The 25,952-nt window shown below is 43.5% G+C and overlaps 1 protein-coding gene across 1 annotated transcript in view; it reads right to left on the bottom strand.

Annotated features, from left to right (window-relative positions):
• The window catches only part of SHISA9 (shisa family member 9), a 247,412-nt gene that overhangs the window by 25,474 nt on the left and 195,986 nt on the right, over positions 1-25,952 (bottom strand). The window contains exon 3 of the mRNA XM_067551353.1: positions 536-691. Within this exon, the coding sequence (XP_067407454.1) occupies positions 536-691 (156 nt within the window). The remainder of the gene's footprint in view (positions 1-535; positions 692-25,952) is intronic.

Genomic DNA, 25,952 nt, shown 5'->3' on the forward strand with positions numbered 1-25,952 from the left:
CAGCACACCTAGATGATACACCAATAGCCTGCTAATGCATACCTTGAGTGACTCATTGCTACAGATAAAGGCCATTCTGATTGATGGTTGTATAGAAACAGAAACCAGGAGCCTAAATTCTATTCTCTAAATTTGCACATTCATCTGTTGTTGTTGCATTATCCCTCATCTGAGTGCATAGGCTGGGTAACTACATACTTAAGTACCAGTTCAGTGCACAGTTACTTGATCTGTATGTGCAAATGCAGTATTTGTGAACATAGTAAAGGTACTACAAACTGAAAATAGTGTTTGTGTTGATACATGTGCAAAATTCTTAGTTGTAATTTCCTTATGCTTTATTGTAAAGTAACCTCAGTGTTAATTTATGGAGTACTTTCTAACTGAAATAGTATTAGAATGGCTCAGATTCTATAATTAAGCGATCCAGAACAGTTAGGCTTTCTTTTTAATTTAGAAACTGATTGTTAGCTGGCCCCAGAATATGTAACATAGTGAATTAAATGAGGAGCCATGCATTATTTTTCTTGCTTACCGACTGCCTTTAGAGAGGCATACTTGTTAAGCTCTTTGCCCAGGGGCTGCTGTTCATAGGGATTTGTGATCTGTCCGATGCTGGGATATGAATGTGGTTGTGCCATCTGAGGGAGGAGAGGAGAAGTTGGTACCACGTTATTCATCTGTGCACCATCTGTATTAAAGAAAATAAAAAAAGTTAGAATCATTTAAAAAAATCTGTCTTTAGGTTTGATCATCATTTTGAATTACAAACTAGACAGTGAATGTATCGTAGTGTTTAATGTAAAATCTAGCGTTTACCAGAAAACACATTAGTGTTAGAATACAGCCAATCTAACCTGCCCCAGTAAATATATTTACAAGTTCTGGTATGGCTATATGATCAGAACAAAGACTTGAACTAGTAAATATTATTTCAAAGCCACTGAATATTAATACGCTAAGGCTGAGTTCATTGCAGCACTACTGCATGGTTTTGTAGTAATACATATTATATGGGTCAAAATTTGCATCTAGTTCTATATTCCAACCTGAACCCTAAAGTGTAGGTGTATTTGAATATGGGATTTTGGTTCAGGTCCATCATTAACATTTGATGATGATGACCAATAGTGAAGTCATTCTAAAAGTAGATATTTCTCTAAAGGCCAGAGGCCCTTTGTATTTTTCTTTCTCCCCTCCCCACTCATGATTATAGGTGTCATAGCTGCAGAACAAGATAACATTTACTGTAGCAGCTGCCTCGAGTCTAGAAACAGAAGCTAGTGCATGCATCTGGACTGTTGTATCAGTACAAATTGTATATCTGTTCTCAGGCTAGTTTGTCCCTTTAGATAAGTAAATACAGCATTACTACTCCCACCTTCCTCCCAAAATGTATTGTATGTTACCACTTGCTTGTACAATGAGCTTTTCCATCATTATTTTAGCTTCTGGCTAACAAGGTGAATCAGACCTGTGTTGCTCCCTATGAGCTAGATTTCTACATGGTCAGCATTCCCTTTTGGTGAATCTGCTACCAAGTTGTGTGCTTTACAGTATTTTGAACTGTGTGCCAGTCAAACAACAATGCTCTTGTCAAGTATATAGAATTTCAGAGCTCTAATATTCACAGAACTGCCCATTTTTGTTACCTTACTTCTGCAGTGAAACCATAATGCTGAATTTGTGACAATACAGTAACTCTCATAGCATCAGACATAGATTATGACAAAGTAGAAGGGAAGGCTTGTTGCAAGGGGAAAAAAAGCTTATGGTGATGGAGTGAATAGACCCTCCCACACAGGATGTGGCAGAAGCAAGATACCTCTGTCAGAGCTGCCAGGATTGTAAGGGAATAGAGCCACCTGGCTGTCTACAGTTCTCTATTGAAGCTGAGTGGATCATCAGGAGATCCATGGAGAAATGCAATCAAGTCCCTCCTCCAACATTTGTATAAACCAGTTGAGAGAGGACACCAGGGAGGGTGAATGAAGATGGGGCAGGGCAAGTCTGTGGTCTAATAGCTGAATGTTCCTTTTTGCTATCACTGAATATAATAAGGGGTGATAGCAGAAATGTAACTGTGGATACTGCCTGCAGATGGATGAATTCCTATTCTGTAAGAATTTTTCAGATTTTTGAACATTTTTTCTGTCCCAAATTGGGACAAAAAGGCATCTTAAAAAAAAATTGTGAATCAAAAATTTGGAAAAAAAAATTGGATTGGGTCAATTCAAATATTTAATTCCAATAATCTCAAAGCATTTTGTTTCCATTGCAATCTTTTTTTTTTTTTACATTTTTACTATAAATTAACTTATATTTCAAAATGAAAAGTGGTTTAAACCAAAAAATGGAACTTTTTTATTTTGAAAATGTTGAAATGGGGCATCCTGAACAACTTTTAAATGTTTCTTCAAAAATTTTCAATTGTAAATTCATTGAAACTGACCCTTTCCTGCAAAAGTTTTAGTTTTGACAGATCATCGTTTTCCAACAAAAAAAGAGATTGATTGGAAAATTCCGAACAGGAGCTAGAGCTAAAGAATAACCGTTCCCTTTCTACTGAGTCTAGAACCCAGTTGAGGAAAGCCTTTTATTCTCATGGCTTGTACTAAAGGACTTTGAAAGTAGCTGGGCACTTTTTGCAAACTAGCTGTATCTCCTGGGTATTTGGCTTGTGCCTTTATGGTTGAGTCTTCACTAGACTTTTTCGGAAGTCTCCTGCCATTGCACTAACAGTGCTGTAGCTCCACTGGTGGGAACATTTGTGTTAACAGGGCATCAGCATTTTTACCAACATGTCCTTTAGTCTTGTTCAGTGTTGGGTGTAGATGATGCAGTGGTAAAAATACTGGCAGCCTGTCTACACTAGCAGTTCTATTGTTGCTCTCACTGGTGGACCTGCAGTGGTGGAAGATTTCCAAAAATTGTCTATTGTAGGTAACGTATAGGTGGCCACAGTACTTTGTCTAGCTTCCACCTCTCTGTCAGGCCTGTCATTCATATTCAAACACATCTTTAACAGTTACAAGGGAAATATGGAAAAACACTGACAAAGAAAATAGATTTAAATATAAAGATGCTCTTTCTTTTACATGCACCCAAATGTTGAAATCCCACTTTAATACTAAGCTATTATTAGAGTTAAAGTTGCTGCTTTTAAACTCTTCAACAATTTATGAAGATTTAATAATTAAATATTAGTTATTTTTTGTGTTTCTCTGGAATCAGATTTCTACTTTGCCAGCTTTTGTTTAAAGCCATGAAGTATTCTAAATGGTGATTTTCAAGTCGATTAATGACAAAACCTCTTTCACTGCTGTGCACTGACTGCTACAGTAGCCCTTGTTCACACCGAAGTACTGAGAAAAGGCCAGATCATTAGATGGAAAACATTATTCAAGTTCCACATTCAGTTGGCCATTAACACAAAACTAATTAAGCAAAAGGCCAAACTGAGACACAGTACATTGCATACGTGAGGAAAAGATGCATGTGTATAGAAGCCTCCCCATTAGACTGGATTTCCAAGACTGAAAGGGAAATCTGAGCTCTCTACATTCATGCTCTTTGTTCTGCATCCTACCATTTGTTAGTCTCAAAACTACCATCAGTGGTAAATATGCCATTTGCATTGTTAAGAATTTGAGTCATTAAACTGATTTCTAATTCAGTGCAATCCTTACCTATGTTTTCTTTGAGTGAATTTGGTAAACAAGTACCACTGTGGAGCCAATTTATCTTTTCCCCACCAAACATAGGTAATTTAACAGGGATGGATGACTACACCAATATTTGGATTATATTCAGAAAAATCTTATAATTAAATTGATAGGTATAATGTGAACTATCATACTGGTGATTTGACTTAGTCTAAATCTAGCCACTGGAGTCCAGGTTTAGCCACAACCAGGTAATGTTCTTCAACATGACTTGCCCTGCCTACTTTCAGTGCAAAGTCCTGTTTAAAATTGTGTTAGTTAAAATGTGTTAGCTACACATTTTAAAATGAAAACCTATTTTCCAAGTCTAGATGAGGCTTCTGTGGCAGGAATACACCCAGGAGACATAGAAATCTAACTCTAATCCCCTGACTAAAATGGAGCAGGAAACAATTTTTTTGTCCTGTGACTTTTTGAGATTTTTTTAAAATCCCATTTTGAAATGGGATGAAAAGTCAAAATTTCAACAAATTTTGTGAATTGATATTCCATAATAATTTTCTAGCTGGGTCAATCAAACTGTTTCATTTTGATTTTGACATTTTTTTTAATTTAATCTTTTTTTTGGTAAAAATTAAATTTTAAAATTGTAAAACAAGAAGTTTATTTAGAATTGAAAACTAAAACTTTCCATTTCAAAAGTATTCAACAGGATGTTTTGATGATTTTGTTGAAAATTCCAACCAGCTCTACCCATGACTCTAATGGCATGTTGAATCCTGACCATCCATCAGCCATGTATTTTCTGATTGATATTTGGAAATAGCTGACTTACCAAAGAGCGACAATTTCAAGCTCAAGGCTCTGACTGTGTTGATACATTACATTTGGCATTCCAGCACTGCTATGTTACCCAGCATGATATTCCATGTAATTGCTGGCACTGTGTAACCGCCAATATTTATTTATTTATTTATTTATTTTAAAAAGCCAAAAATAAGAGCACTACAGAGTCAAAGTATTTGCACCATGACCAAAACCTCCAGCATGTATGCAGTGGTTGCTGGTCATATTGTAAGAACTGGGATACTCCCTACCCTTGAGTCTCATTGGCTACTGAAGCTACAATAATTGATATGCTGCCAGCTGATCTGAGTTGGCTCCGCAACCCCTAGACTATTGGGTCCACAAGGGCAGGTAAGGATATCGTGTGTTTGGCTAGCCCTCTGTCTCCCTATTGCCAACACAAGAAGGAAGAACAGGAGAGGAATGTGCGTCAGTCACCACCACACAAGCTAGACACCTCCTGGGGCAGAAAATGAGGCAGCTGACAAAAGGTTCTTCAGATGCAGAAGCTTGCTCTGCCTGCTACCTTCCTTAAAAGCACCAGACAGGGAGTAGCCAGAAGGAGGAAGAGCAATGCTCCACAGCAACCTACGTCTGTGGAGGAGATCCAGATAAGAGCTGAACAGAAGGGAAGTAGCACTTGAGCCACGTGATAGCTTGAAGGAGATCTGGAGAGAGAAGTACAAGTACATTCTGACTCCCTCTCAGCAGTGGAAGTGGGAGAGCAAAGAGCCTTAGAAGCTAACTTGTCAACATCTCATCACAACCCCAGTAGGTGAAGAGGGTTTTTTGAATAGTTAAATGAACTGGGTACAGTGATTGTACACCACAACTTTCTAATGGATAAAATCAGACTGTTGTGTGTCATAGACATTATACAGTAACAGCTAATGGAGGTTTTGCAAGTGGAGCTTTTGGAGCTGGAGCATCTGTTTTCTATGCCTGCTCCTGCTGGGAATTTCCACATAGCATATGGACAACAGTAGAAGTACCTAAGTGACTATAGTTTATTACAATATAAACTGCACTCCTTTCAGTTACGGTAGTGTCAAGTCTAATTTATGCCTTTTGCTAAGATACCACAGTGATGGGCATATCAAGCAATGATTAAACACAAAATAGATATTCAATGCATCAGGGGCTGAAAAATTCCCCTCACATCAACACCTATTCAGGAAATGTACTGTGCAGCTAACGCTGTTTATTTATTGATGTTAAGCTGTCCTGACTTTGGGGTTAAGAAGAGGGAGAGAGATGTCAATACCCTGATAGCAATAAGTTTGTTCAACACGTGGTCTGCCTTGAATCTTCCTAAAGCTCAGGAATAGGTCATTATTAAAATTTTCCTTCTCTTCAACCCTCAGAGAGTGAAAGCTATTCTATCGAGTGGCCTGAGGATTCACTTCTTTCTGTAGCAGAAAAGGCAATTATTCGGTGATTGGAGACAAGGAAAATAAAAAAATACATAGGAACAAAATAGAATTTATTAGTAAATGAGCTGTTACAGACATGAGAAAAAGAACAAATGAGACAGGCAACATGATGATAAAACAAAATGGGGAGGCGGGGGGCAGAAAAGCAGAGCAAGATTTTGCTATGAAAACCACCTGCAGGCACACACAAAAAAGAAACGAGGACAGGACATACGAAAGGAGACTGGGAAGTCGGGGGGAAAAGAACAAATGAACAAATTCAGAGCAAAATATAAGAATAGTTGAGCATTTCAGATACTCAGAAGAGAAAGATAGACCCCAAAGCAGCTAAAATGGAAAATAACAGCTCTAAACGCAGAACAAGTCTGAGTGATTAAAGAGTGTTTGCAGATAACCCCTCGATATACACGCACACACACGTGTGTGTGCACATACATTCGTCTCTTTCTCCTTTCTCCTTTTCTGTAGTATACAGTTTCTTCTGCCTTATTTGCAGGGCCTGTTCAGCCATGACTGCCAAACCTGCAAGCCATGGGGTCATGACACTCCACCCCACCAAGGATGGGTTGAACTGCTAGTGCAATATTTGATGCCGTACTGAGGAGCTGCTTCGAGGCTGACTTTGAGCTCCATGGTTATATAACCATGAGCTTCCTGAAAATTCTCTCTCTTATTTCCATGCTGCTTAGGGTATACTGCAAGGAACATTTTATGTATTAATTCCTTACACACACACTCCCACCCACCCGCCTCTGCACACATTATCTGTTGCCCTCAGCTCATCTGTGGGACTAACACCTCCCCACCCAAGCTGGCATTGTAAAGTGGTTTATGGTGAGGGACCACTCAATCAGAAACCTTACAGCCTCAGTACCTAATCTTATGGATTTACAGGTGGCCCCCATTTTAGCTGAACTGACCCTTTTTGTTTTTTTCTTTTTGTGCATCCTCTCTTATGGCTAGATCTTATTTGCTTTTCCTCTCGTCTTGAAGATATCATGTTGCATTGTTAGTTGCTTTTTACTCAGGTGCCCTTAGATGCCATCTTCCATTCTCCACCACCTGTACACTAGATGGCCTATTTGTAAAGGACATTCCAGTTCAGAAGTGGATTCTCAGGCTCCTCATGTTTCACTCTAGAGCTGCAGTATCCTCTGTCAAGATCATAAGTGTCTGACTGTGGCAGGAGAGGCCCCAAAGCCAGGATGCACACCTGGCAATCTTTTAGGTTGTAGGTTATCTAGTTGCTTAACACAGGAATTTGCCATACTGGGTCAAACACACAGTCCATTTAGTTCAGTACTTTGTCTCTGACATTGACCAGTGCCAATTAAATCAAAGGAAGTTGCAAAAATCCCACAGTATGCAGTTGTGGGATAATCTGCCCCATGTATTGGCCTCCTACTAACCCCTAATAGTTCTAGATTAGTTAAAACCTGACGTGTGGGTTTTTAAAATCTTTTTAAAAAAACCCTCTTTCTGTGTTTGCATTAACTGTTACAATTCTGGATGTTCTTGTAATTCATATAATCATTCAATACGATTTTGAATTTTACCAAGTTGTTGGCCTCAAAATCCTGTAGCAATGTGTTCCACGGTGTAATTGTTTAGAGAAATAGTATTTCCTTTTATCAGTTTTGAACTGTGTGGCTTTCTATTTCATTGCTTTTGTGTTATGAGACAGAAAGAGCAGAAGCTCCCAATCTACCTACTGTATACCATGCATTATTTTATATACTTTTTTTCATTTTCTCTCTTATTTGTCTCCTTTCTAAGCTAAACAATCCCAATATTTTCCATATCTCTTCATATGAAAGTTTTTCCATGATTCTGATCATTTTGGTCACCTTTTTCTGAAACCCCTTTACTTCTGCAGTATCTTTTTTGAGATGGAGTGACCAGCACTGCACACACTACTCCAGAAGAAGCTGCACCATTAATCTGTATAACAACATTATAATATCATCCATGTAATTCTCCATCCAATTCCATATGCTCCGTGTGCTCCTTTTTTTTTTAAACCAGAGCTTCGCACTGAGCAGAAGCTGTCTTTTTCTCCAAATGGGATAGCTGTGTGGGGACAGCTCACTATAGGCCAGTTTCTCATTTCTGGATCTGTGTCCTGTCACAAACGCAGTTAATGCAAAGAACTCACCTGTTTAGTCATGTTGGTCCACACTGATGGAATGACACAGGCTCACAGAAGAGTTACGGTGCCACTTTTTCTTGCAGAAGAGGGCTCCCATTTGACTGAAGTGCCAGACTAAGGTACCTGTCACCAAGCACATTTCCTCAGATAGGAACAAATAGAACTCCAGTGGCAGAAGTGGCAAGTTGCAATCTACTTTCTAATGGTGCCCACTGTTCTGAATGGAAACATAGAATTTGACATGCGGGAACAGACCAATGGTCCATTTGTTCAGTCTGCTTTTGCCACTCAAAAGAAGCATGGGCCTCCATATCCACCTGAACTCAATGAGGGGAGAGTAGAGAATGTTCCTGTAATATTGTACAGTTTTCTCACTGAGCATACAACTAAGGTACCCCATTTAAATCTATAAGAAAGGATTTTTTTAAAGTGTATATAATTCTCTTACATGTGAGACCTAAACTGTTGTGACAGGGTCCCCATGGGAAAAAAGACAAAACTGATATATATAATTGTATCTGTGTATGTTGATTAAACTAGAGTACTGGTGGATACAGCTCTCTTTCCCTTTTCCAATGAACTGGGGACTGATCCTGTGGTCAGCACTCATTGACTTAGGAATTGGGGTCCTCAGTGGTTTTTATGATGGGCTCTTAGTCTCTGGGTAGGCTCCAAATGTGTAGGAGTTGAGTTCTGTGATATCAATTGGCTGGTTTGCTGCCATTCAGGGAGGTGTGCAAGTGGGACAGAATCAATGTCTTGGGAGCCTGTGTCTTCTGCATACTTGCTTATTTCCTACTCCCTGTGCACTGTATTATATCATTGAACTTGCTTTTTATTTATTTTCTCTGCTCTGTTGTATGTAAATACACTTTATTTTGGACTTGGTTTTCCAGATAACTTTTCATATGGACTTCTTATCACATGACATCAGGTTCCCTTTTATGAAGGACATTTATTTGCATGAAAACAGGATCTTTGTCACTGAAGATTTAGCCTCCTCCTCCTCTTATTTATTCTCCACCTGAAGTACTTGTAATCCTCTGATCAGATTCGTGACATTGTAATCTTCTCCCGCGCACTCTATTGTGACTTCGCAAACAGAGGATTAAACTTTTTAAGAGGGCACTAAGCAGATGAAGTCTTCAGAAACAAAAACTCTGCTTTCATACCAAGCTCCAGTGCTTGAATTGGAATGGGGATGGTGGGTGATGCTATGCCCTTACTCCCACCCACATTTTTGTCTTTCTTCATCTTCCTTTTCCTCCAGCAGCTATACACACTTTTAGCATTGCAAGTATCCCTAGCTATGCAAATTAAAGAAAGAGAAATTCAGCAAATTTGACTTATAAACAGAATTGTTGCTACGCAGAATATTCTATAGGCTTTCCGATGAAGTATCAGCTGTTCTTTCAATCAAACAATTTTGTCCACTCCTAGATATATTTCAGCATGATTGAATATGCCACCTAGTTCCATGCTTCATTATCCTCTGTATTTTGTCTTACTACAACAGTTTTCCTGCCAATATTACTATAACTTCTGCTTTAGAACGGCAATGTGGTGGATCTCACTCTAATCTTTGGCATTTTTCTAAGTGTTTGAATTTGGAGAGTGTGTGTGTGGGGGGGGAATTGTTTTATTTTTTTCATTTTTCAATGGTGATTATGGGCCACCAACTAATGCAGAGGAGTTTTTGTTACAGTTTGAATACATGAAAATATTTTACTTGGGACTCCTCAATTGCCAGCCTCTCTTCTCAGTTAGGCAGCTAGCCTGATTAAGTTGAGGCCATTTGAGAGATTTTAAATGAAATAACATGCTATATGGAATAAAAAATGCAAGAATAAAAATGATACTCACTGCATCTTACACCAGAGTTTAAAATTTCTCATCCAATTCAGCATCACTTAACTTCTTGACATGGGCCAAATGCATCCCAATTAAGCAGAATGAATGCCAATTACTACCCTGATTAAGCAGCAGTCATTATCATTCACTATCATCAAGCTAAATAGTCTAATTGTGAAGTGTCTTACTAAAACATCTGCCCAAATTTAAGCACATCCTACTTAAGTGGAATATACTGTAAGGAACATATTCTGTCTTCACTTACATCTGGGCATTGGTAATGGAGCTGCCTGAAACACATACTTCCTTGATATAACTCAGTTCATGTCAGTGGAAGTTATGCTTGTGTTCTAATGTGATGCTTTAATGTTCAGATATGGACATATTCTCTCCTACTACACATAAAAAAACTCGGAGAGGATTCTTAAAAACAGTGGAGAATCATTACTCAACCTTGAAAGAAGTAGCCACAATTTGTTGCCCTTTAGGTACAGGTTCCGGAAGGTTGGGTGATGCATCTTACCAAATAATTTCATGTTTTTGTATGCCTTTTTAAAAGGGCCAACCTGACATTTTGATTCTTTAACTAAGTAAATTATCTTTTAAGAAAATAACCTTTAAAACTGAATTATATTAGAGTCCTCTGCTTCCTGCTCCTTTTCAGTGATCAATCCCAAACTTAACATAAATATGTATTGCTTCTATGTGAACCATAACAGTTTAATGTGGCCCTTTTACATAAAGCAATTATTGAGCATTTAACTGGTTAATTATTATTTGAACCACTAATTTGAAGAGTTTCTTTATTCAGGCTATTTCCTATATAGATAATGTTGTTTTATCTGAGTGTATGCATGGAAATTGCAGGAAACGATCAGAACAGTGAGGGAAGGAGGAAGATAGGTGAATTTTAAAAATGAAAATTGCCAGTGGAAGAACATTTTCTTTTCCTCCTATTTTTGGCCTCTTTATTTGCTTTGGGCTTTTGAAGGTACTTGAGGTAACAAGAGGCAGGCAAAGCAAACCAAATATACAGGATAGACGTAAATATAACACAGATATGTGGCCAATAGTTGAAAACTAGATACATTTCGTTCATAAGTTATCCTTAGGCACCAACAGTGCTTAGAGTATCTGTTGATTACATTTTCAGTCACAGGTACAGCATCTTGTTTGCCTTTTGTGTGGCCCCCAAGTACAGAAGCTGGACATTTTTTTAAAAGGGGGGGAGAATATTTTCAAGTTGTTTTTTTCTTTTTTTGAAAAATATTTCCCTTTTTTTTTGTTTTTTGAAATTTTGAATTTATTTCAATTTTTAAAATTGTTACAAATTTAACCAATTCTGTAATTGGTTGAGGAAGACAAAATTTTGCAGAAATTTCATCGAATTATTCACTATTTTTAAAAACAAAAAAAGTCTTATTGACAGGTGCTATTTTATATTAGCATTTTAAGATGATTCTCAAGTCAAACATTATTTGACCTTCTCTTCTAATCATGCATATAACATTCTATAAGTAGGAAGGTACAAAATAGAGATGGTGGTGGCAGGGATGAAGGCCTGCTCTTAATTGGTACCTGGACAGCTCCGTATCCCCTAGAACATTATTTTCCCTTTTGCTAAACCTCTGCTAGGCATGTGTGAGGAATTTTACCATTTCAATCACGTCCCCATTTTTTTCAGCTTTGAGGTTTAAAAGGCAACTGTGATAGCTTGTGTCTCAACCCCCACGTTATTTTAAGACCCTCTTTCTGTGGATTTTTCTGTGATCAATAAGATCCGTGCACATACATTGATGTCTAGCATATAGCTGACCCAGTTCTATTTTGGATGCTGCAAAGGCCTTTCTTGGATGGACAGCTTAGCTGGTAAAAGGACAACCATGAACATATGTTTCAATAAATGAGAGAGAAAAAAAATGTACTGCTTTAAAGATGCAAGTTTCGATGGTTTTTTAAATGTCTCAGCCACTTGAATGGAGATTGAGAGTATACATTTTCTTACAAGCTCTTTACCAAAAAAGCGAATGTTCACTAAGGATAGGCTTTACAGAGAGTGACTAAAACTGACAAAACAACTACAGTAGGTTAATTAAAGGTCACTGGGAATCCAGAATAAAACTGAAGATTTTATTCATATGAAAGTAAAGCACACTGGATTGGATAATGAAGAGATCATAGGCAAGTCATTTAGCCTACTTACCTTTAGCCAAAAATACCTTTCAAGGTATGCAGCTGGCATGGACTGTTGAAAAAAATCCATCCATTTGATGATGTCAATTCAAGTGACCAAATATGTAGTCAGGTAGGTATTTGCATGTAACATTGTCTGAGGAGCTGTGCTAGGAGCCAGGGATTGCTTATCTTCGCACGGAATTTCCAAAGGTTTCCAGCAGGCAATTTAATTCACAAATCCTCTCAGTTCTTAGTCATACACTCCTTTTATGGTGCATATTTGCTTCCTCTTCTAACGCATGTTATAGTGTATGCTCAGGGTGTTGAGTGATTTGTAAGGTAAAAATCAACATAAAAGTATGATCCCATTGAGCAAGTGTGGAAAAAAATCTTATTAAAACGTTTAAACTGGGATTTTCAAAAGTGCTCTATGTAGACTTAGCTTTGCTCTCAATGAAGTCAAGGTGTTTTGCCAGTGGGAGCAGAATTCGGCAAATGCTGAGCACTCTGGAAAATAACACCCTTGCTTTTCAGCCACCATCTTCACTGACATCAGCTATTTGAATTGGAGATCTCAAGAGCTAAAAGCATGAGTCTCTCAAGTTGAGCTCAAGAGCCAGTCTCTCTGTCTCACAGCCATAACAGACTTTCATCCTCTGTAGATGAGCCAGAGGAGGGGGTATGTAGCACATGTTGAACAATAAATTACACATACACCTTATAAATTCTTGAGAAGCTCCTTGCAAAATAGACATTGGGAATGATAAACTAGTTAAGTTTAATTTAGAATGATAAAACGCTAACTGTTAATCTAAGATATGTATGACTAATTGGAAAAGGAAGTGGGGATAGCAATCCTACACTAAAAATGTTAAGCCTCTAGGTTATATACAGTCCATCTAGGATGAAATTTTGCCTCATTTAAAACAGGGTAAACTGCAATAGGTAAGTGAGCATTATTTAAGAGAGGGAAACTCCTGTTTGTACTCCACTCTCATCAATAGTCTAGGAAAACCCAGCAGGCATTTGGGTTTTACAAAAACCTCTAGGACATTCTCAAATTCTGAATTTAGGATTCTACTTCGAGTGATTGCTCATATCCATTCCAATATAGGTGAGTTCGTGCCCCGTGCACTGGTTCCCGGAACTTTTTTCCCCTTAGCAAGCCCCGTAGGGCCGGCTCAGGCACCCCCTGGAGTGCCGCGCTCATGCCGCGGTATATGAGCGCTGCCGGCCCCACGAGCCCTCAATTCCTTCTTTCTGCCCATTGACGGTTACTGGAACATCTGCCTCTTGCTGACAGCAAGTAGCTTCCCTGTTGTTTCATTGTTAAATAGTTGTTAAGTATAGCAGTTTAGTTTGAATAGTTAAGTAGTATAGTTAGAACAATAGATAGATAGCCCTTAGGGGCTTAAGGTTGGTCCATGCCTGGCTCAACCGGTTTCAAGTCCTGTGCCACTTGCGGCAAGGCTTTCCCAGTGAGCGACCCTCACGACCACTGCCTCCGTTGCCTTGGGGAGCAGCACCGCAAGGACAAGTGCAAAATTTGCAAGGCCTTCAAGCCACGGACCCAGAAGGAGAGAGACGCGCGCTTGAAGGCCATCTTGATGGAGTCCACGCTCCGGCCGCATTCCAAACCAGCGCGATCCCCTACGGCACCGAGCGTCTCCTTGGTGCGGAGTGCCCCACTGGCACCGGAGTCGTCCCATCAGCAACCTTCAGTGCCGAGAAAGAAGAAGCGGCAGGAAGTCGCCCACAAGGACTCCCCTGCGCTGCCAGTCAGGCCGTGGGCCAGTCAGGAGATGCCCCAGCTACGTGCCGTGGAGAGTACTCCGGTACTGGCATCTCCTCGCAGGGAGACTCCCCCGGCCCCGGCAAGGGCTGTCAATGCTGGAGGTGTTCGCTGCGGCACGCGCCCTCATGGGCATGCCCACACCTCCATCCCCCTCTCGGCCGAGGGCACAGGGACCGGTGTCTCGGGGTAAACCCGTGCTGGGTGGCCCCGGTGGGTGGTCGAGACAGGCGTCCAGGTCTCCCCCCAGACGGTCGCGGAGGGTAGAGAGTGCGGGCTCCCCTCCTAGCTCCGACTCTGAGTTGTCGAGCTCCTCGGCACCGAGGGCAGTCTAGAGGCTCATGCGCGAGGCGACGCCGCTACAGTTCTGCCTCTCGTGGAGATCGCAGTTCGGGATCTCAGACCCCAGCACCGACTCCAGTGCGGCACCGGTCTCGATCCCCGGCACGCAGCCCAGCGCGGATCCCGGCGCCTGACCAGACTCGACACACTCGGCACCATTCCCGATCCCCAGCATGGATCCTGGTGCCCGACGACACGGACAAGCAACGCCGGTCTAGATCCCCGGCACAACTCCTGGCACTGGCAGAGACTCAACAGTACCAGTCCCGATCCCTGGGCCGTAGCCCGGCAAGGATCCCGGTACCGAAAGACTCGGCACCGACGGCGCCTCTGGCACCGCGCCACTGGTCAAGATCCTCAGAGTCGGAGCCGGGGCAGAGAGGTCACAGCCGGCACCACTCCCAGTCTCCTAGGGGCAAGTGCCTTTGCAAGACCTCCAGCCGCTCACCTCCTCACCGGCACCACAGGCGTCGGCACCGATGGTCCTCCTCGTCATCTCGGAGCAGGTCGTCGACAAGGGCCAGCCGGGACCGCAAATGTTGTAGACACCACTCCAGCGGCTCGGGGTCCCGTGCCCATCAGGAGGCTTCCCAGTCAGCACTGTTGTGGGCACCGGCATGGCCACAAGGGCCCTGGCAGTGGCCCTACTGGTCTTGGTCCAGTCCTCAGTGGCCCAACCGGCACCACCCCCACCAAGCCAGCCAGACAAGGGCCATTCCTCAGAGGAGGAATCAGACCCTCAGGAGGGTCCCTCCACGGGGCCCCTCCCACAATCCTCCTCATCTTCCCCTGACGATGTGGCCGCCAGGGACCATGGGGCATCCCTGCCTGACTTTAAGGCACACCAAGAACTGCTTAAGAGGGTGGCCAGCAACTTGAACCTGGAGATCAAAGAGCTCTCTCAGGAGGAGGACCCCCTCTTTGATGTGTCAGGGTCAGCAGGGCCATCCAGAGTCACCCTGCCAGTGCACAAGAGGGTCTTGAAGCTGGCCAAGGCCCTCTGGCAAACCCCCGCCTCGGTTGCCCCTAAGTCCAAGGGCGCCGAAAAGAAATATGATGTCCCCGCGGAGGGGTTTGAATTTCTCTATAACCACCCTGCTCCAGGGACTCTCGTGGTTGATGCCGCCAACCAACGAGACAGGCAGGGGGCCCTGGACAATACCCCCAAGAATAAGGATAATAAAAAGCTAGACCTTTTCGGCCGCAAGGTCTATTCTACGGGGGGCCCTGCAGCTGAGGATCGCCAACAACCAGGCGTTCCTCGGCCATTACAACCTGAACCTCTGGTCCTCCTTACAGAGGTTCGTGCAGGGATTGCCACAGGACCAAGCAGTGGACTTTGCCACTGTCATGGAGGAAGGCGCTGCAGTGGCAGGGGCGGCCTTACAAACAGCCAGTGATGCAGCAGATGCCACTAGCAGAGCCTTGGCTTCGGGCATTGTGATGTGGCAGTGTTCCTGGCTGCAGTCATTGGGGCTGTCTCAAGAGGTCCAGCAGTCCATCCAGGACCTGCCTTTCGACAGCACTGGCCTCTTCTCTGAAAAGACAGATGACAAACTGCATGCCTTAAAGGATTCCAGGGCTACATTAAGATCATTAGGGCTCTACACCTCTCAGGCCTCGAGGCGTCAGTCTCGGCCGCAAGCCCAATGCCAGTACCAGGCTGCCCCTAGGCCGCCTCCCAGACCCGCTCTACCCAGGAGGGGTCGGGACAGATATAGACCGCCTAACTGGCGTAACCGCCAGGGGTCCTCAGCAGGCCCCCAACAAGGCCCAGCCAAGGGGCATAACAACAAGCGCCAATTTTGATGGTGCGCCCGAGGGTGGCACTTTCACCGTCCCTCTGGATCTGACCCTACCGTTCACCCACAGACTCAGGCCATACTACACTGAGTGGCAGAACATCACCTCAGACCACTGGGTCCTCGGTGTAGTCCGCAGGGGCTACACCCTGCAACTCACAGCCTTCCCCCCGGACTCTCCTCCTACCCCATCCCTCTTCAAGGACCCCTCTCACGAGCAACTCCTCATACAGGAGGTGAACTCTGTCCTCCTCCTCGGAGCTGTGGAAGAGGTTCCTCCACAGGAAAGGGGAAAGGGGTTCTTCTCACGATATTTCCTCATTCCCAAGGCAAAGGGGGACCTGAGGCCCATATTAGATCTCCGCCGTCTGAACAAATTAATCAGATGCCTCACGTTCTGTATGGTTTCCCTAGCCTCCATCATTCCTGCTCTAGATCCAGGGGACTGGTACGCTGTCCTCGACTTAAAAGACGCTTATTTTCATATTACTGTCCTTCCCCGTCACAGACAGTTCTTCCAGTTTGTGGTAGCTGGCTCCCACTACCAGTTCTCGGCCCTGCCCTTTGGCCTCTCGTCCGCGCCCAGGGTGTTCACAAAATGCATGTTGATGGTGGCGGCCCACCTGCACCGCAGAGGGGTTCAGATCTTCCCCTACCTGGACGATTGGCTGATCCGGGACAGGTGCTGGGCCCACGTGAGGAACAGCCTGGCACTCACCTGCGCGACATGCACCAGACTGGGGCTCCTCATAAACGAGCAGAAGTCCACCCTCACCACGGTGCAGGGTATAGAATTTATCGGGGCCACCCTGGATGCCACCCAGGCCAGAGACTTCCTTCCACAGCCTCGCTTCGAGGCGATGGCTGCCATAATCGACAATCTCCACAGGTCCCCCACGACGACAGCCAGGCACTGCTTGCAGCTGTTGGGACACATGGCGGCCTGTACATATGTGGTGAGGCTGGCTCGCCTCAAACTCAGGCCTCTCCAGGCATGGCTGGCCTCGGTGTATGCGCCAGCCAGGCACTCGCTGAACAGAGTGGTCACCATTCCCACTCAGGTACCGACCTCCCTGGATTGGTGGAGGGATCCAGGGGAGGTACTGAGGGGTGTTCCCTTCAGAGACTTGGCACCATCAATAACTCTTATCACGGATGCCTCGGATGTGGGCTGGGGGGCCCACATCAGCAGCGACCTCAGCACCCAGGGGCTCTGGTCGGCACAGGAGAGGTATCTCCACATCAATGTCCAGGAGCTCAGGGCAGTCTGCCTGGCCTGCAAGGTATTCCTCAGATTCCTGAGGGACAGGATGGTGCAGGTCCTCACGGACAACACAGTGGCCATGTTTTACATGAACAGGCGGGGGGGCGCGCTCTTCGGCCCTTTCCCAGGAGGCCATTTGACTTTGGGATTTTGCGGTGAGGCATGACTTCCACATATCTGCCTCTCACCTCCCGGGGGTCAGGAATGACGAGATGGACTGCCTCAGCAGGTCGTTTCTACCCCTCCACGACTGGTCACTGCACCCGGAGGTGGTGACTTCCATTTTCCGCAAGTGGAGTGTTCCCCAACTGGACTTGTTTGCGTCGTCCTGGAACAGGAAATGCCCGAGGTTCTGCTCGCTCCAGGGTCGCGAGCCGGGCTCCATCTTCGACGCATTCCTTATAGATTGGATGGGGACCCTCATGTATGCATTTCCCCCCATTCCGCTGCTGTCCAAAGTCCTCTTGAAGATCAAGAGGGACAAAGCGGACATCATTCTGATTGCCCCAGCCTGGCCAAGACAGCACTGGTTCAGCATGTTGCTGGACCTGTCCATCGCCACGCCGATGCCGCTCCTGAGGCATTACGACCTGCTCTCCCAGGACCAGGGTTGCCTGCTGCACCCGGACCTGGACTCCCTCCACCTGACAGCATGGAGACTCTTTGGCTGACAGAGGGAGAGTCTGCTCGGTGCAGGTCCAACAGGTTCTGCTGGGTAGCAGAAAACCTTCCACTTAGGTGGTGTACTGGGCCAAGTGGAAGTGCTTTACCTGTTGGGTGGAATCCCAGGGTATCCCACCAAGCTGTTCGCCCATACAGGCGATTTTGGAATACCTGCTCCACCTGAAGCTGCAGGGTCTAGCTCAGGTCTCCCTGAAGGTGCACCTGGTGGCCATCTCGGCCTTCCACCAGCTGATGGAAGGGAGGTCACTATTCTCGCACACCATGTCAGTCAGATTCCTTAAAGGGATGGAGAGGCTGTATCCGCAGGTCCGTGACCAGGTGCCTCCCTGGGATTTGAACCTGGTCCTTGCTGCTCTGACAGGATCCCCCCTTCGAGCCCATGGCTACATGCCTGCTGCTCGTCCTCTCTTGGAAGGTAGCCTTCCTGGTGGCCATTACATCGGCTAGGAGGGTCTCTGAGATAAGGGCTTTGACCTCGGAGCCCCCTACACTGTCTTTTATAAAGACAAGGTGCAACTGAGACCCCACCCAGCCTTCCTGCCTAAGGTGGTGTCCCAGTTTCATTATAACCAGGATATCTTCCTCCCCATGTTCTTTCCCAAACCGCACGGGTCGGAGGAAGAGTGGAGATGGCACTCGCTGGACATCAGATGTGCCCTGCCCTACTACACTGACCGGACGAGGCCATTCCGGAAATCAACGCAGCTGTTCGTGGCAGTGGCGGACCGGATGAAGGGCTCACCTGTCTCCACCCAGCACATCTCCGCCTGGATCACCGCCTGCATCAGGACCTGCTATGAGCGGGCGAAGGTGCCACTTCCAGGAGCTGCATCAGCGCACTCAACCAGAGCCCAGGCCTCGTCGGCGGCCTTCCTGGAGAGAGTGCCCCTGCAGGACATCTGCAAGGCAGCGACCTGGTCATCGGTCCACACCTTCACGTCCCAATACGCCATCGTGCAGCAGGCGAGAGAGGATGCGGCCTTTGGCAGGGCCGTGCTCATGAGAGTAGCTCGACACTGACTCCTACTCACCTCCAAGGTATGGCTATTTAATCACCTATACTGGAATGGATATGAGCAATCACTCGAAGTAGAAAACAGGGTTACTTACCAGTAACTGTTGTTCTTCAAGATGTGTTGCTTATATCCATTCCACACCCACCCTTCGTCCCCGCTGTCGGAATCGGCAGAAAGAAGGGACTGAGGGCCTGCGGTGCCAGCGGTGCCTCATATACTGCAGCGTGAGCGCGGCACTCCAGGGGGCACCTGAGCCGGCCCTATGGGGCTTGCTAAGGGGAAAAAAGTTCCGGGAACCAGTGCATGGGTTGCGCACTCACCTATATTGGAATGGATATAAGCAACACATCTCGAAGAACAACAGTTACTGGTAAGTAACCCTGTTTTTTATTTTAATTCCATGAAACATTATTCCCATATTTTAAAGCATTGTCTTTCAAGGGGAATTTAATTTTAAAATTCTAACTTCAAGAGCTAATTTCTGCATGAACTTTACATGGCTCTTTTGTGGGGACAGGGAAGAGGAGTAACAGCCACCCAGAATTATTGTGCCTAGCTCATGAGACTGCAGGACTACTTATAAGATGCTTCCTTGGGAAAAGCTGCAGCTTCCCATCATGCACTGGTCATTTGGGGGATATATGCTGCTGCAGACCTTAAAAGACCTTAAAAACTGCTCCTTGCAGTGCACCAGCAACCTTTGGGAGGTAGTCTGTCTGTAAAACAGAGTGTCTCAGGTAGAATCTGGGCATGTGCACCTCCATTGTGCCTTATTTCCTTTAGAGAATTACAGTCCAAATAAGAGATCCTCGTCTCTCAGTTCTTTGCTAGTCTGCAGGATAAGATCAATTAGTTCACTAAATCTAAAAAGCTTTCAAAATTGAACCTTTGCCCTCTTGATAAATGGCTGCTCAATAAAAATGCTTCCATTTCAGCATTTTGTAACATTTTAACTAGATTGAATGCTCATTATTTTGTGGCCACAAAGATCTGGTACAAATGATAAATGGAGAACTATGACACTCTACTTAGCGCTTGATACTGATTAACAATGATGTTGCACTGCTGTGTTCTGATCTCCAAGCTTCCACTTCATGCTTACATCTCCATAGGATGGCAGCCATTGCTTTTTGGGCCCACAACAAGATGGGAGAGCCAACCCTACATCACCTCTGAAAAGTAAACTGGATTGGCGGAGGGAGGGAGTGATAAAATTCCATTCATGCCCCACACTTCATATACTCTCCGTGGTTATTGCTGTCCCCCTTCCTAGGTGGTTACTACTTCTTTCCAGGTTGCTCATTTAGGGTGAAATCCACCCCCTGTGCAGAGGGCTAATACAAGACCTATGCACCATTTAAGTCACTTATGCCATTATGAGGGACATAAGTGATGAATAGATGAATAAGCTCTGTGTTGCGATGACTTTCTCCCTAGATGCAGTTTAACACTATGAGTTCATGTTCTTTATGCATGTGAACAATTGTATAAAATTGTGCCGCATCCATAGTCAACATGCTAAAGTAAAATATCAGCATTGGCACTTCATTTCTCAATTGTTTCTGGTTATAACATTACATTATCACTTTGCATACAGTGTTTTTAATGAAATGCAGAATCTCTCTTACTTTCTCAGAATTCCTTCCAAGAACACTGCTTTTTGGAGCCTTACCAGATGCACACATGCATGTGATTTGCATGCTGTCCTTTTTCTTCTTCCTGGTAAGGAAAGGATTTTGGCAATGGCTCTCTTATACTTTCTTCTGTTACAGCCCAAAATGCACTGATGTCAATGGAAAAATTCCATTGTGCCTTAATGCCTAATCCTACAACATGCTGAATGCCCTCAGCTCCCATTAACTTTTGTTTATGGGAACGTAAATGTTCAGCACCTTCAAGAGGTGACACCCTGAGCCCATTGAAGTTAATGAGAGTTTTGCCACTGACTTCAGTGGAGTCACAATTTCACTTGAGGACTTCAGTGGCTGTTAGCTGCCTGGAGTGTATTGGTCCTGAAAATAGAACTCCCTGCACAGTTGACTGAGGCAATGGACCTTTTTAGTGACACGTAGACTTAGTTATGAAAAATTTAACTTGCAACTTTATTTTATTTTATTTTATTTTATTGCTGGTAGCATCCACAGTGTGGTAGGCACTTTCCAAATAGAGAAAAGTCCCAGAGAAAAAACAGAATCCCTGCCCCAAAGGAGAACCTTCTAGAAACTTTGATATTTGGACGCATATAAACTAGCTTTGTAACCAAAGGCCATGTCCTTGAATTAATTCTTTCAAAACTCTGTTGTTTCTCACATTTGTTACTTTAAATAACCTCTGTTTATGATTATGGACTTCTACTGTAACTTCTCATAGAAACTCCATACTCTGTAAATGTGCTTCTCTTTCTCTTTAATGTATTTTACGTTCAACTTTAATTAATGGTACGTTTAAAAAATATCACCTCAGCTTATATATTTATACCTACCAACATGATAGCTAACAGTCCCTTTTCAGTATAATTAAAGATTGCATGAGTGCAACAGGATAAAGTTGCAATAGTTTAATAACAAATAGTAAAGTTGCAATAGTTTAATTCTACAGGATTTGACTTTACATTACATTCATTCTTCTACATGTGAATTCCCTCTCTGGTTTCTTCAAATCCTGTACTAAATTTTTGTGAAAGGTTTCTTTGAGCTATTAAACAGCTTCCGTATTTCAACCTGGAACAGGCTGATTATTTGTATGAGAGGCAAAGTGATCACTTTGTTTAAATTTAATTTGTAAGTTAGCTGCTTCTGCTTCTTTTTTTCTTCCCCCCTCCTTCAAAGAGAGAGAGAGAATGGATTGGTGGTTAAGACATTAAACTAGGACTTGAGAGATTTGGATTCAATTCCTGGTTGTGCCACAGACTTCTTGTGGACTAGACACTTGGACTAGACACTTCAGAGGATGTTTTTAATGGGAACTGTGCTCCTAAATCTTTTAGATGCTTTTGAAAATTGCACCCTTAATCTCTCTCCTCCTTAGTTCTCTATCTGCAAGTTGATTTAATAATACTGCCTTTTTGTCTGTCTTCTATGGTTTCGATTGTAACTTCTTTGGGGAAGACACGATCTCTTAATATGTGTTTGTAAAGTGCCTGACACAATGGGACTCTGATACTGGTTGGGGCCTCTGGTACTACTATTACAAGTTAATGCTAAAAATGTTTTGGTTCCATTAGGATGAAATATACTATATAAACATATGCTGTCATTTTGTCAAATAAAATAAGTGGAGAGGAAAACCAATTTAAACAAAACAGTAAAAGAGAGGAATGCAGCAATAATGGCTACCAATCACTATGATTTCTTTTTGTCAGTACAGTATATGCAGTATTTATCCATATTACATACTGTACCATCCACTCTGAATGTTGCTTTACAGCCAGCAAGTTGGATGCCTATATCAGAGTATGGCTACTTACTGTGAAAAAAAATCAGTAAAGAACCCCCCCTCATTTTGTAGCAGCAGCATGATCTTTTAGATTAAATTCAGTATGTGGCAGAGTCACTTGCAGCTACAGAGAGCCTTTAATTATTTGTTATGTTCTCTAGTACTTAGCTAACTGCATGCCAGGAAAAACACATTTTGCACTTATGAATGGAGTTTGCCTTCGTTAAATACAAGTTGCTCTTGTTGTTTTGAGTGAGTCACTGCATGCAAAAGGTAAAGAAAGCGTATTCATTGAAGCAAGGATAGAAATCAAAACAGCATTTCTCCTGAAGAGTGGTGTGGTTTATGATAGGGCTACCAAGCCCTCATCGGAGGGGCCTCGCTCAACCTGGCCTCCAACAAGTGGCATGACAGATTAAGCGTATCCTGCCTGATCTTCAGTTTGCTGATCATGGTTGTCGGCTTCATATTCTCACGCTACTCTGTGTGGCAGGTTGTGCTGCGCCAGGGGAGACAGGATGTGACCCTCAGCACCTACTACCTCTTTGGGCTGAGCTCGTCTTTCACAGTGCTCCTGCACCAGGTCTCCTGCATGGCCCATCGTTCTGAGGTTTCTGCCATTCCTCTAAAGGTCAAGGGACGACCCTTCTATTTCCTGCTGGACAAGCAGGGCCAGATCTACAATTCCCAGCTCTTCAACCTCACCGTGGGGACTTACAGGAAGCTGTGATGGCGGAATGAGGGTGTCTCCCACTGCTGGAGGATCCTGGAGGGTGGCCAGGACAGGTAGAGAAGAGGGCAATGGACAGATTCACCCCACCCCAACCCCACCCATCTCCTGGTTTTCCTTAAGGACAGCGGGGCCCAGTCCCATTGAGGGGGGCTTTGTGGCCTGGGGGAATGGGGCTCTGATTGTGTGCTTTTGAAATAAAAGTGAAACTGTGAAGCAAAAAAAAAAATTCTAATGCTAAGTCTTGCAGAAAATAGTAAGAACTATGTCTGATCTACTTGTAGGACTGATTAAAGTTGGTGTGAATGGGCATCATGTGGGTTCCTGTAACTACAGCCATGAAAATATGGCAGTGTCCATTCTCATGGGTTTGTGGGAACCTTTTCACCAGTTTTAATTCATTTGGGTTCACTCCTTTATGAGTTTTGAATTCTAATTAAAACTCAGAATGAAACTCATTTAAAAATGCTACATTTTGTGCACTGGAAATTGTAAATCAGCTGAGGTTTTCTCCAGACTCCTGCAGAGGCCAGTAAACATCTGGATAGTAGCAAAACCAGATGAGTCTTGCCTAGTTTCAGGTTACCATACAGAAAACTTCCACAGCTCCACCTGAGACATCTTTCTTATGCATAAATACAGTCAGACTGCATCCTATTCCCTGCATACCTCCAACAGAGTTAATGTATTTATCAAAATAAATTGCAATATCTTTCACTTGTCAAATGGGAGAAAGACCCAGAAAGCAGATAAATCTGAACCTAATTGCCAGTTAGAAAACAATCTGGCCTTGGCAGTACTCAGTGATCTAATAGGTCTTTCCACCTCTTGCTAATTCAATTAGAGGGAAGTAAAGATTTTTCTGCATATGTTTTGCATTATTTGTTCTTTTCATGAGTGGATGAATGCCCTTTGCTTAGCCATTTCTCTTTGCAACAAAACAGGCACAATGGGCATTTTTGTAATTATTACACATGCATCTGTTTGCTTGACTAGCAATTGGTGAAAGGATTTGAACTTTTATTATGATAAAGGGGAAACATAAGAGATGTACAAAATTATTGTTATAGCCAGCTTGGCTTGGAGTCCTAAACACACATCTATTTGAAATATTAAGCATCGCCACTCTTCTGGTATAGGATTCCTCATTCGCATTGTTACAGTACGAGGTCCTGATCTGGCATTCCTTATTAAGATGAAGCTGCCATGGACTTCAACTATGCATCGAACACACATGATCATGAGTTTTAACCTCAGCAAGGATAGCAAGATTATGTGCCTAAAACAGTAGAAGTGAGCAAGGGAGACTCAAATACGTATCTGTTTCCTGAACTTTTTGGAAGTAAATTCACAATGCTAAGTTTCATAAATCCCTTAAATCCCTCAAATATTATCAGTTGAATTTGAAATGAGGTCTGAGGAGAAGATGATGATGATGCTGTGGTGCAGGAGGTGTGTGCGAGTGAGCTATACTTCTGGTAGCACGGTCTCACACTCTTCACAGATTCCAAGGCCAGAAGGGACCATTGTGATCCTCTAGTCTGACTTCCTGGATAACACAGGCCAGAGAACTTCCCAAAAATAATTCTTAGAGCAGTCTTTTAGAATAATGTTCAGTCTTGATTTAGGAATTGTAAGTGATGGAGAAATGATTTACACCTTGTTTCTAGTCTGAATTTGTCTAGCTTCAACTTCCATCCATTGGATTGTGTTATGCTTTTCTCTGCTAGACTGAAGAGCACATTATTAAATATTTGTTCCCCAAGTAGATCCTTTATAGACTTTATAGATTTAACTGTCTCTTTGTTAGACTCAAAGTGCTCAATCTGTTTAGTTTATCACTATAAGGCATGTGTTCTAATCCTTTAGTCATTCTTGTGGCTCTTCTATTTATATTAGTTTGCTAGTGGATGTCTGGAGCCGTAATACTTGACATTTGTTGCTATCCAAAGAACACCACACACTGAAGAAGATAAACAGCTTTTTCAGCAAATCAGCATTTTACATTTGGGCCCAATCCTACAAGCCATTTCAATTACACTTAGTGTGAAATCCTGGCCCTAATGAGGTCAATGGGAATTTTGTCGCTGAAGTCAGTGGGGCCAGGATTTCTCTCTTAGGGTATGTCTACACTGCAGTTAAATACCCGTGGCTGGCCTGTGTCAGCTAACTCGGGTTTGTGGGGCTTGCAGGCTGTGAGGGCTATACGTCCAGGCTTGGGCTGGAGCCCCATCTCTGGGACCCCACAATATCCAACCCAAGCCAAGCCATCTACACTGCAGTTTGATAACCCCGCAAGCTCATGATAGCTGACATGGGCAAGCCACCGGTGTCTAATTGCAGTGTAGACATTCCCTTAGTTCTTACTTCTCCATGTAGGCCCCAATCCAGCAAAGCACTTAAGCACAAATGTATTTAACCTTAAGCATCATTAGAGTCAATGGTACTACTCAGATGCTTAAGTGCTTTGCTGGATAGGGGCCACAGGATCCTTATGCAAAGACTACTGAGGTCAATGGAGGCTGTCTATTATCTGCAATCGAAGTTGGATCAAGCCCATAATCCCAGCAGTGCTATCCACAAGTGTAAGCATTTTCAAGGTTGGGCCCTTTATACTTCACATGGGTTGAAATATACAGTGCAATACCCAACCTTTGGAAAATAAGACACCAATTATCATAATATACTCACATCTATTCTACTTTTAATCAACGTTCTACCCAGGCTAGGAAAAATTCAATTAAGGCAATACTTGAACCAATATCAAC

The sequence above is a fragment of the Emydura macquarii genome, unplaced genomic scaffold (genome assembly GCF_026122565.2).
Source record: "Emydura macquarii macquarii isolate MOO-44397 ecotype Brisbane River unplaced genomic scaffold, CSIRO-AGI_Emac_v2 contig_1348, whole genome shotgun sequence".
Lineage (NCBI taxonomy): Eukaryota > Metazoa > Chordata > Testudines > Chelidae > Emydura > Emydura macquarii.